Here is a 13,168-nt window from a genome sequence, read left to right as displayed (position 1 = left end):
TACAACTTTAAAAGTGCACAGTGTTTTTTATTGTGATACAAGCAATAATTAAAATGAAAAAAAAAAAACCAACCCAGAAATCTGGAGTGTGCATAAGTATTCATCCCCTTATGTATGAAACCCCTAAATAAGAGCTGGTCCAACCAATTCACTTCATAAGCCACATAATTAGTTGATTAAGATCCACCTGTGTGCAATCAAAGTGTCACATGATCTGTCACATGATATCATCTGTAGAAATCAACCTGTTCTGGAAGGACCCTGACTCTGCAACACTACTAAGCAAGCAAGATGAAAACCAAAGAGAACTCCAAACAGACCAGATACAAAGTTGTGGAGAAGTATAGATCAGGGTTGGGTTATAAAAAATATCCCAAACTTTGAATATCCCAGGGAGCACCATTAAATCCATTATAGCAAAATGGAAAGAATATGGCACCACTACAAACCTGATGTGAGAAGGCCACCCACCAAAACTCACAGACCGGGCAAGGAGGGCATTAATCAGAGATGCAACAAAGACACCAAAGATAACACTGAAGGAGCTGCAAAGATCCACAGTGGAGATGAAAATATCTGTCCATAGGACCACTTTAAGCCGTACACTCCACAGAGCGGGGCTTTATGGAAGAGTGGCCAGAAAAAAGTCATTGCTGAAGAAAACACATTTGGAGTTTGCCCAACAGCATGTGGCAGACTCCCCAAACATATGGAAGAAGATTCTCTGGTCAAATGAGACTAAAATTGAACTTTTTGGGCATCATGGGAAATGCCATGTGTGGCACAAACCCTGAGAACACCATCCCTACAATGAAGCATGGTGGTGGCAGCATCATGCTGTGGGGATATTTTTCATCTGCAGGGACAGGAAAGCTGGTCAGGACTGAAGGAAAGATGGATGGCACTAAATACAGGGCAATTCTGGAGGAAAGCCTGTTTGAGTCAGCCAGAGGTTTCAGACTGGGACGAAGGTTCACGTTCCAGCAGGACAATGACCCTAAACATACTGCTAAAGCTACACTGGAGTGGTTTAAAGGGAAACATTTAAATGTCTTGGAATGGCCGAGTCAAAGCCCGGACCTCAATTTAATTGAGAATCTGTCGCATAACTTGAAGATTGCTGTGCACCAACGCATCCCATCTAACTTGAAGAAGTTGGAGCAGTTTTGCCTTGAGGAATGGGCAAAAATTCCAGTTGCTAGATGTGCTAAGCAAATACAGACTTATCCAATGCGACTTACAGCTACGGTATAATTGCCGCAAGAGGTGGCTCTACAAAGTACTGACATTAGGGGGATGAATAGTTATGCACATTGAAGTTTTCTGTTATTTTGTCCTATTTGTTGTTTGCTTCACAATAAAAAAAAAAAATTCACATCTTCAAAGTTGTAAGCATGTTCTGTAAATGAAATAATGCAAACCGTCAAACAATCCATTTTAATTCCAGGTTATGAGGCAACAAAACCCGAAAAATGCCAAGGGGGATACTTTTGCAAGGCACTGTATTTGTGTGAGGCATTGTCAGAGGTAGTAAGCCAAAAATATTCCATATGAATAAACGATGCACAATTTTGGCTTATAATATAATATAATATAATATAATATAATATAATATAATATAATATAATATAATATAATATATATAAATTAACTTGAATTATATATTGCTATGGTTTGTGGCCTTAATGGTCAGCAGCTGCTCCGAACTAATGTCCACTTGCGTATCTGAGGTGTGTGTGTGTGTGGGTGTGTTGTGTGTGTCAGGCTCGGTCTCCTGGTGTGACTTTTTGTTCTCAGTAGTGTAGTGAAGGTCAATCGCAGCTCATTAGTGGAGTGAGAGCTCATGGATCCAACAGCTTCGAGCAACTCGTGCACACACACACACACACACACACACACACACACACACACACACCTGTGGTGCAATAAAGTGTAACCCAAAACAGACCTGCGCACTTTCCACTTCTTTGTAAGTCAACACTCAGTTTATCACACACTCACCCTCATCTAGTCACTGGATTGTTATACGTTCATACAAACATTTCATCATACTGTACATCCCTGACTCCAGATCTCTTGAACACACACACACACACACACACACACCCAACCAAACCCCCACTAACTCTTACTTTCTAGTGGGGGAGGGTGTCTTCCTGTCAGCTCTATTACCCTCTACATGTGGGGTCAGTATGTGCAATGCAAAGTGTGTGTGAGTGAGTGAATGAGTGAATGAGTGAGGGCTGTCTTTTTTTGTCCCCACCCAGTCTTAGGGTGGATTCCATACCCACCCCTTATCCTACACTCCTTTCTCCACCCCTTAACCCCCCCCCTTTTGTCTTGTCTGTTTAAAAAGAAGGGGGATAGTTCACATTGTTCAAACTGAACCTCTACAGGTCATCCATCCCCTCAAAGGCATAGCGAGAGAGAGAGAGAGAGAGAGAGAGAGAGAAGTCATCCTTACAACACTGTAAGTGGATTTCTTCAGTGCCTTCTTCATCACCAGGATCTAAAAGTGGTGCCTGAGTCCAAAAGTCGCATCAACACCATGAGAGTCTTCCATCCGCTCTTCATCCTCCTGCTCTTACTCACAGCTCTGACGCTGCTCGAGGCACAGAAACCAGGTATGGAACTCATGCACACGTGTAAACCTTGCAACAACAATATTAAACAGTAACTCTTTCTGTTTTCACGCTTGCGTAAAATTTCTTTCTCAACCAGAGATCACTTTAAATCTTTAATGCATGTTTTATTCTCCTTTATAACCTGTTTGGAGGAAAGAGTGCTAGAGTTGATTAAGTTTGCTTTATTCTGATTGTGGAGGAAGCAGTGATGCACTCAGTCTCCTGAATGAGTTGCGTTCGGCTGGAGGAGTAAACCCGACACATCCAACACCCTGCTCTGGACTTCCCAGGAGGTTTTCAGAATGAAATATGGAAATTGAAAAGCAGGCAGGAACAGGAAGCGTTGTGCTTTATTCATAGCTGATTCCCAGAACCAAACTGAGTGAGATTACACTGAAAACTGCTGCTTTGGGGATCTGACGCACAACCTTGATATTACGCATTCCTGTGTGTACCACACACACACTGAGTGAGTTATGGCTATTGCTCAACAATCAAGCTCACATTTTCAACATTCTGAGGCTGTGTGTGTGTGTGTGTGTAAGCTTATAAGGTATTGGTGAAAATAATGTGCCAGAATAGTAGAATATAGGTGGTGCACTATTCACGCACACTAATTAGTTCACTAGGATGCGGTTTGGAAAGCAGCCAGAGACAAGGTTCAGTGGGTCTGGTTTGGGGTCACTGACTTGTCGTGGGTAAGTGACTCCAAAATGAAACCAGAGAAGAACTAAAGGAAGACATTTAATAGGTTTTTCTTTACCTTCTCCAGAATTGTGAAAAAAGTCTCTCTTTTTTTTTTGCAGAGAATCCTCTTTTCTACCACAATATCAAGTCATATTCAGGGTTTATTTTTATTGATTGATTGACTGATTGTCGAGAATCCTCTTTTCTCTGACTATATGAAGCCATATTCAGGGTTTTTATTTTATTTATTAATTAATTTATTTACTTACATTTTGTTTGCCAAGAATCCTTTTTTTTCTCCCACAGTATTAAGCCATATTCAGGGTTTTATTTATTTATTTGATTGATTTACTTCCTTCTTTACTTACATTTTGTTTGCCAAGAATCCTTTTTTTTCCTCCAGTATTAAGCCATATTCAAGGTTTTTATTATTTTTAATATTTTTTCAGAGAATCCTTTTTTTCTCCCACAGTATTAAGCCTTATTCAGGTTTTTTATTTAATTTAATTAAATTTTTTATTTATTGCCAAGAATCCTTTTGTTTCCTCCCACAGTATTAAGCCATATTCAGGGTTTAAAATTTGTTTAAGTAAATTTTTTTTACCAGACAATCCTTTTTTTCTCCCACCGTATTAAACCATATTCAGGGTTTAATTTTTTTTTCCGAGAATCCTTTATTTTTCTCCCACAGAAGCCATAAAAAAGGGTTTTCTATTAATTAATTTTTTTTGCCAAGAATCCTTTTTTTTCTCCCACAGTATTAAGCCATATTCAGGGTTTTAAAAAATTTTTAATTAATTAAAAAAAATATTTTTTTTTGCCGAAAATCCTTTTTTTTCTCCCACAGTATTAAGCCATATTCAGGATTTTTACATTTTCAATTAATAAATAAATAAAAAATAATTAAACTAATTAATTAATTAATTAATTAAATTTTGCCAAGAATCATTTTTCCTTCTACAGTATTAAGCCATATTCAGGGTTTTTAAATTTTTTTTAATACATTATTATTTATTTTATTTTTGTTTGCAGAGAATCCTTTTTTCTCCCATAGAATTAAGCCATATTCAGGGTTTTAATTTAATTTAATTTACATTTTTATTTATTGGCAAAAATCCTTTTTTTTTTTTTTTGCTACCACAGTATTAAGAAATTTTTTAAATACATTTTTTTCCCGAGAATCCTTTTTTTCTCCCACCGTATTAAGCCATATTCAGGGTTTTTTTTTTTTTTGCGCCAAGAATCCTTTTTTTTCCTCCCACAGACACCATAGTCAGTTTTTTTTAATAATTAATGAAGGAATTAATTAATTAATTTTAATTTTTTTTTGCCAAAAATCCTTTTTTTCTCCCACACTATTAAGCCATATTCAGGGTTTTTAAATGTATTAATTAATACATTTTTACCAAGAATAATTTTTTCTTCTACAGTATTAAGCCATATTCAGGGTTTTTAATTTTTTTAAATACATTTTTATTTCTTTTATTTTATTTATTTTTGTTTGCAGAGAATCCTTTTTTCTCCCACAGCATTAAGCCATATTCAAGGTTTTAAATTTTTTAATTAATTAATTAAATTAATTAATTAATTAATTATTGCCACGAATAATTTTTTCTTCTACAGTATTAAAGCCATATTCAGGGTTTTAAATTTTTTATTAATTTTTATTTCTTTATTTATTTGCAGAGAATCCTTTTTACTCCCACAGCATTAAGCCATATTCAGGGTTTTTATTTAATTTAATTTATTTTTTATATATTGCAGAGAATCTTTTTTTCCTCCCACAGTATTAAGCCATATTCAGGGTTTTGCATTTTTTAAATAAATATTTTTTCCCAAGAATCCTTTTTTTCTCCTACCATATTAAGCCATATTCAGGGTTTAAATTTTTTTTTTGCCAAGAATCCTTTTTTTTTCTCTCCCACGGAAGCCATACTCGGGGGGGGGGTTCCCAAAATTTTTTTTATTTAATTTATTTTTTTTATTTTTTTTCACAGAGAATCATTTTTTCTCCCACAGCATTAAGCCATATTCAGGGTTTTAAATTTTTTTAACAAATTTTTTTTTCCGAGAATCCTTTTTTTCCTCTCCCACAGAAGCCATATTCAGGGTTTTTTTTTCCCCCAAAAAAATTATTTAATTAATTTTTAAATTTTTTATTTATTTATTTATTTTTTTGCAGAGAATCGTTTTTTCTCCCACAGTATTAAGCCATATTCAGGGTTTATTTTCATTTATTTATTATTTATTTTTAGCCAAGAATCCTCTTTTCTCCCACAATATCAAGCCATATCCAGGGTTAATTTTTATTTTATTTTTTGCTGAGAATCCTCTTTTCTCCCACAGTCTTAAGCCATATTCACTCTTTTCCCCCAAGAATCCTTTTTTCTCCCACAGTGATAAGCCACATTCAGTTTTTTTTGTTTGTTTGTTTTTTGGTTTGTTTGTTTGTTTGTTTTTTACAGCTGCTCAGGGTGTCAGCATGCATATAAGAATTAATTCAATGTAACCCATAAATTCCAATGTAAGCGGCGGCTACGCGCAATTAAGCTCGTGCCCATGGGTGCTCGAGCTCCAGTGTCCTATTGTTAATCATGCTGTTGAACACAATGAGAGAGAGAGAGAGAGAGAGAGAGAGAGAGAGAGAGAGAGATTAGCATACGGCCACCATGGAGGGGATAAAGGTGGGACTGTATGGCCTCACATATGTTACCTGTGCTTGTTAATGAATCAAGGTTTGATTGATATACTGGTCCAGTGGTGTGAAGTCTGTATTTTCAGGTAACGCCCTGCTGCTGCATGACCTGAGGCCCCGAACTACCTTTAATAGAAATTAAAAAAAAAAAAAAAGAACTTTGCATGAATTCTCACAGAATAGTTAACTTTACACAAGAAAATCACTTGCCTTTTTCCTACAAGATAAATCTTGTACATACAAGATAAAAACTATCACCTTACAGGACTTGGGCTTCTTAGAAGATACAGTAATCTCTCCATATCAATTGTGCAGTCGTGGTGTGTCAGTAAAGTGCTTTTCTGCTCACTTGTGTTTTAGATTTTCTGAATTTGCGTCGAAAATACAGGAGACATCACTGTCCACACAAACGCTGCCTGCCTTTACACTCCAGAGTGCCCTTTCCTTGAGGTAAACTCACACACTCGCTTTCCTCACACTATCCTCATGTGGTCAGTTCCTCTCAATGGGTTCCTCTCCAGTCTAGCCTGCCTTTAAATATCCCACGTCGACAGGTACGCTGTGAATGGTTGGCATTCTTTGACTTAAAAAAAACTACTAATAAATATTTGCAACATGCTTTAAATGCCTGGAGTCCACAACAACACACCAAATCCAAATCCTGCTTGCTGAAAGTGCTTCATTTAAGAGTTCACCACTTAGTGTGTCAACAGTTCTGAACTAAATGAGTGTAATTGTGGCATCCCTTGGGGTTTTAAACTTTTTTTTTTTTTCTTAGACTGGGAAAAGTAAACAAAGCACACGCTCGCAAAGATTACAAAAGAGCCGGTTAACTCAAATACAATACAGAAACACAGCACACACACACACAAACCTACCCGCCACACACAGTTCAAGCACTAAATCAGCCAAACACACTTTACCACAATGACACCGTGTGTAAAAAGACTAACACTTATTTACTCAAGAAAAGATCTCAATTAAAATCTAGTGCAACATTACGGCTGGTCTAAACCATAGGGTTTGAATCTCGGGATGTTTCACAGCAGACGAGTCTAAACATCAAATGTACTGTGCAAAAATCTTAGGCCCCTTATTATAATATTTTTTTTTCATACAAACTTTGTTACAGATTTCTATTTGATGACTTCTACATTACCGAAAAACATTTTCAAGTTCTAAACGTTCATTTTCCAGCACAAAATTAAATGTTACCGAAAAAAATGTATCTGAGCAGCATATTACATAAGAGAGCATTTTTCAGATTAAAAAAACATAATGAAGAACCGTGGCTGGTTCTGTAACAGCTCATTTCCTTATAAAACTGCACTCATTGTACCTGAGACTACTTCTTTTTTTTTAAGCAAAGGGTCGTCTCGCACCAAATATTGACTTTGTTTCATTTATTATGGCTTACTGCTTACAGTGGTGCTTGAAAGTTTGTGAACCCTTTAGAATTTTCTATATATTTCTGCATAAATGACCTAAAACATCATCAGATTTTCACACAAGTCCTAGAAGTAGATAAAGAGAACCCAGTTAAACAAATGAGACAAAAATATTATACTTGGTCATTTATTTATTGAGGGAAATGATCCAATATTACATATCTGTGAGTGGCAAAAGTATGTGAACCTTTGCTTTCAGTATCTGGTGTGACCCCCTTGTGCAGCAATAACTGCAATTAAACGTTTGCGGTAACTGTTGATCAGTCCTGCACACCGGCTTGGAGGAATTTTAGCCTGTTCGTCCGTACAGAACAGCTTCAACTCTGGGATGTTGGTGGGTTTCTTCACATGAGCTGCTCGCTTCAGGTCCTTCCACAACATTTCGATTGGATTAAGGTCAGGACTTTGACTTGGCCATTCCAAAACATTAACTTTATTCTTCTTTAACCATTCTTTGGTAGAACGACTTGTGTGCTTAGGGTCGTTGTCTTGCTGCATGACCCACCTTCTCTTGAGATTCAGTTCATGGAAATTTTCCTTTAGAATTCGCTGGTATAATTCAGAATTCATTGTTCCATCAATGATGGCAAGCCCAGATGATTTCATCAATGAAGTTAACTGTAGCAAAACGACAGTATGTTTTATGCAAGTCTGCTAATCCACAATAATCCCAAGTCATGTCTCTGATTTAAAAAAGTGATTTATCTGTTTGTTAGAAAACACTTCTGTTCTCCAAAACCTGCTGAACACTATTGTGTGCAACTTCCTGCTGAACCATTAATCAGCACTAAGTTACTGAACTACAGGGCAACAACATACAACTTACAAACTAAATTCAAGGACGTGTGTGTTGTCTGGGTGTTAATGTTGAAATATGTGTGCGTGCGCGAGAAGCAACACTGTATCTGTGAGAACACACACTCGGAGCGCCAGAATACCGGAGCCACCTACTGTTTTCAGACACTTTGCAGGAGTCATCACCTTTCACCCATCCTCTCTGACCCCCACACAATGAGCCAGAGCCAGCCCGGAGTTAACAAAACACACACGAAGGACAAACGCAAAGAGGACAACATGACTACGTCTGATCTAAAACAGAACACGTTGGACTAATTACACTGTTTGTTTTTTGTTTGCAGGTCACCTGGTGCTGTCCATGGAAGTGATGAAGGATGAGGATGTATTGTGTCAAAGCTTCTAAAGAGTGCTGGAGCAGACAGGTTGGGCTTCAAGACAACCAAACTGCTCCAACTGCCCTTCTAGCAAAGCGAATGACGCACAACTATGCAGTAAAGAAGTTTTTACGCTCAGCTAGACTACACCAGATATCCAAAGGATATCTTTGGATCACCTGCCGATGTCATGAGATGTTCATGGATACGGAGTATCTCTCTATATAGTGTGTGTTATGAGAGAAGTTAAATCTTTTAAGCCGATGATCGCTAACTGGAACATGGCACATTTTACATGGCAACAATAACCCAATGTCCAACCACTCAATCCCTTATCATTGTAAATAGCATGAAATTAATTAAATGTGTTTATATGTAAGTTATATGCACTTCAAATGTTTTATTATTCGTATCAAATAAAGTGGAGCTTCCTTCGCAAAACCGTCATCGTCAGAGAAATTTCTCTCCCTAAAATCATCCAGATCAAATGTCCGAAATGCTAGATGAAAAGAAATGTGACTCGAAATATAATGTGTGATGTTTTTGTTTGGAATATCAGGCTTTCGCAACCATGGTGTGATTTACCGCAGCCTGAGAAGAGAATAACTTCATGAACGATGATGTCTGTGCAAATATTAGTGGGCCATTCTCAGAAAATGTAACGAGTAATGGTAAAGACATTTAAAAAAAATTTTAGTTAATCCCTGTAAATATTTAATAGACAAAAAGCACATTTTATGAATTCATAAAGCAAGCAATATCATCATCATCATTATTATGAAAAACTAATGCCCAGTTGTTGTCTTTACCGTTACCCTATAGAGTAACCGTAAAGACAACACTGGGTAAAGGTAAAAAGACATCATGGCATTTTTGGGTCACTGAGTACAGAAAAAAAGAATCAAATTATGCATTTATTATCCCATCCTAATTTGCTACTTGGCTAACTAAACTTTTTCATTCTGCACCATCATTATCTTTATCATTTAGGGGTAACAGCAAAGACAGTTAATTATCCTGACATCTCAAAATTTCATATTTACCTAATCAGTATCCTGGATTCCAACATTCATGCACCAGTGATTTTTTTTTTTCAAAATGCCTGCTCAACAGGGCGGCACGGTGGTGTAGTGGTTAGTGCTGTTGCCTCACAGCAAGAAGGTCCGGGTTTGAGCCCCGTGGCCGGCGAGGGCCTTTCTGTGTGGAGTTTGCATGTTCTCCCCGTGTCCGCGTGGGTTTCCTCCGGGTGCTCCGGTTTCCCCCACAGTCCAAAGACATGCAGGTTAGGTTAACCGGTGACTCTAAATTGACCGTAGGTGTGAATGTGAGTGTGAATGGTTGTCTGTGTCTATGTGTCAGCCCTGTGATGACCTGGCGACTTGTCCAGGGTGTACCCCGCCTTTCGCCCGTAGTCAGCTGGGATAGGCTCCAGCTTGCCTGCGACCCTGTAGAACAGGATAAAGTGGCTAGAGAGAATGAGGCTGCTCAACATCCTGGTCCTTCCTCATGTAGCTACATAGCCATCTATTGCAGAGGCGCAGATAGGATTTTTGAACTGGGGGGGACTGAGCTGTCAGCAAATGATTCCATTTTGTGTGTGTATATATATATATATATATATATATATATATATATATATATACACACACACACTACCGTTCAAAAGTTTGGGGGCACTTTGAAATGTCCTTATTTTTGAAAGAAAAGCACTGTTCTTTTCAATGAAGATCACTTTAAACTAATCAGAAATCCACTCTATACATTGCTAATGTGGTAAATGACTATTCTAGCTGCAAATGTCTGGTTTTTGGTGCAATATCTCCATAGGTGTATAGAGGCCCATTTCCAGCAACTCTCACTCCAGTGTTCTAATGGTACAATGTGTTTGCTCATTGCCTCAGAAGGCTAATGGATGATTAGAAAACCCTTGTACAATCATGTTAGCACAGCTGAAAACAGTTGAGCTCTTTAGAGAAGCTATAAAACTGACCTTCCTTTGAGCAGATTGAGTTTCTGGAGCATCACATTTGTGGGGTCGATTAAATGCTCAAAATGGCCAGAAAAATGTCTTGACTATATTTTCTATTCATTTTACAACTTATGGTGGTAAATAAAAGTGTGACTTTTCATGGAAAACACAAAATTTTCTGGGTGACCCCAAACTTTTGAACGGTAGTGTGTATACATGTTATTTCACCTCCCTCACTGCCATCACCAGGAACTACCTGCCGGCCAGGACAATGATAACATTTTAACATAGCCTATGGAAATCCAAAGTTTACACATTATCATCACGCACAGAAATTGCAAAACTGCAAAACTAGTTTTAAAACCGCTAAGTTCCAACTGTTAAACATAGCAAGAGGCTGGGCTACGCGTGTGTGTGTGTGTGTGTGTGTGTGTAAAGTGTAAACCAGTGCATCCTGACTTTCTAACTACAGGGAGTGCAGAATTATTAGGCAAATGAGTATGTTGACCACATTACCCTCTCTATGCATGTTGGCCTACTCCAAGCTGCATAGGCTTGAAAGCCTCCTACCAATTAAGCATACCAGGTGATGTGCATCTCTGTAATGAAAAGGGGTGTGGTCTAATGACATCAACACCCTATATCAGGTGTGCAAAATTATTAGGCAACTTCCTTTCCTTTGGCAAAATGGGTCAGAAGAGGGATTTGACGGACTCAGAAAAGTCAAAAATAGTGACATATATTGCAAAGGGATGGAGCACTCTTAAAATTGCCCAGCTTTTGAAGCGTGACCATCGAACAATCAAGTGCTTCATTCAAAATAGTCAACAGGGTCGCAAGAAGCGCGTTGAAAAAAAAAGGCGCAAACTAACTGCCCGTGAACTGAGGAAAGTCAAGCGTGAAGCTGCCAAGATGCCACTCGCCACCAGTTTTGCCATATTTCAGAGCTGCAACATCACTGGAGTGTCAAAAAGCACAAGGTGTGCAATACTCAGGGACACGGCCAAGGTAACAAAGGCTGAAAAACAACCACCACTGAACAAGACACACAAGATGAAACGTCAAGACTGGGCCAAGAAGTATCACAAGACTGATTTTTCTAAGGTCTTATGAACAGATGAAATGAGAGTGAGTCTTGATGGGCCAGATGGATGGGCTCGTGGCTGGATCAGCAAAGGGCAGAGAGCTCCAGTCCGACTCAGACGCCAGCAAGGTGGAGGTGGGGTACTGGTATGGGCTGGTATCATCAAAGATGAGCTTGTGGGACCTTTTCGGGTTGAGGATGGCGTCAAGCTCAACTCCCAGTCCTATTGTCAGTTTTTGGAAGACACCTTCTTCAAGCAGTGGTACAGGAAGAAGTCAGCATCCTTCAAGAAAAACATGATTTTCATGCAGGACAATGCTCCATCACACGCATCCAAGTACTCCACAGCATGGCTGGCCAGAAAGGGTCTAAAGGAAGAAAGATTAATGACGTGGCCTCCTTGTTCACCTGATCTGAACCCCATAGAAAACCTGTGGTCCCTCATCAAATGTGAGATCTACAAGGAGGGGAAACAGTACACATCTCTGAACAGTGTCTGGGAGGCTGTGGTTGCTGCTGCACGCAATGTTGATCACAAACAGATCAAAACACTGACCGAATCCATGGATGGCAGGCTTTTGAGTGTCCTTGTAAAGAAAGGCGGCTATATTAGTCACTGATTTGTTTTTTGTTTTGTTTTGTTTTTGAATGCCAGCAATGTATATTAGTGAATGTTGAGTTGTTATATTGGTTTCCCTGGTGAAAATAAATGAGTGAAATGGGTATATGTTTGTTTTTTGTTAAGTTGCCTAATAATTATGCACAGTTATAGTCACCTGCACACACAGATATCCTCCTAAGATAACTAAAACTAAGAAAGCCCTACTCCAACTTCCAAAAATAATCAGCTTTGATATTTATGAGTCTTTTGGGTTCATCAAGAACATAGTTGTTTTTCAATAATAAAACTAATCCTCAAAAATACAACTTGCCTAATAATTCTGCACTCCCTGTATGCCTGTGTGTTGCGTGAGCGGCAGTCAGTCAACATCTCTTCGCAAAGCTTCCTTATGAAACAATATGCTCGCTGAAATTATGGCAGGGAACACCAGATTAAACATTAAAACTGCCTTCTGAGCACTGTATCTACAGGCTACCACCGAAAGATGGAGGCTACCAGAAAGGCATCTCTACTCCGTATGATTTTACTTTCACTACGACATTACTTTGAACAGACTATCAAAAAATTGCAAGGTGATATGATAAAGTAAGGCACAGTTTACTTACAGTCTTTTTTTTTTAAACGATGCAATCGTTTTCTGCCTTTTGGCACCCTTCATCATGCCATGTTGGGGTCCTGAACTAGGAGGAGCTGTCCTCGATATGCCTATCAAACTTGTTGTGGGTAACCATAGCAACCAAGCTCGAGCTCGCAACTTGTGCAGTCTGCGCAGTTGCAACTATGTATGTACTGCTGTGCACCTCAATAAACCGAATGGTAATTAGTCTTTTGATTTTTCCGTGAGGTTTGCCTTATGCAAAGAAAGAC

At 38.4% G+C, this 13,168-nt stretch overlaps 1 protein-coding gene across 1 annotated transcript; it reads left to right on the top strand.

Moving 5' to 3' along the window:
* The first annotated feature begins 2,548 nt into the window (after positions 1–2,548).
* Positions 2,549–6,455, top strand: apela (apelin receptor early endogenous ligand). The gene is made up of 2 exons (XM_060915628.1): positions 2,549–2,624; positions 6,367–6,455. The coding sequence occupies exons 1-2, from the start codon at positions 2,549–2,551 to the stop codon at positions 6,453–6,455; spliced, it is 165 nt and encodes a 54-aa protein (XP_060771611.1).
* The last annotated feature ends 6,713 nt before the right edge of the window (positions 6,456–13,168 follow it).

Source organism: Neoarius graeffei, chromosome 3 (genome assembly GCF_027579695.1).
Source record: "Neoarius graeffei isolate fNeoGra1 chromosome 3, fNeoGra1.pri, whole genome shotgun sequence".
NCBI lineage: Eukaryota > Metazoa > Chordata > Actinopteri > Siluriformes > Ariidae > Neoarius > Neoarius graeffei.
Note: the sequence above shows the minus strand (reverse complement) of the source record. Positions and strands in the feature narration are given on the sequence as shown.

What these genes read in the sequence shown, in the direction of transcription:
- apela (XM_060915628.1), top strand. Translation starts at nt 2,549, where the DNA reads ATGAGAGTCTTCCATCCGCTCTTCATCCTCCTGCTCTTACTCACAGCT. An exon ending in GCTCGAGGCACAGAAACCAG is followed by an intron (nt 2,625 to 6,366) that starts GTATGGAACTCA and finishes CTTGTGTTTTAG; the next exon opens with ATTTTCTGAATTTGCGTCGA.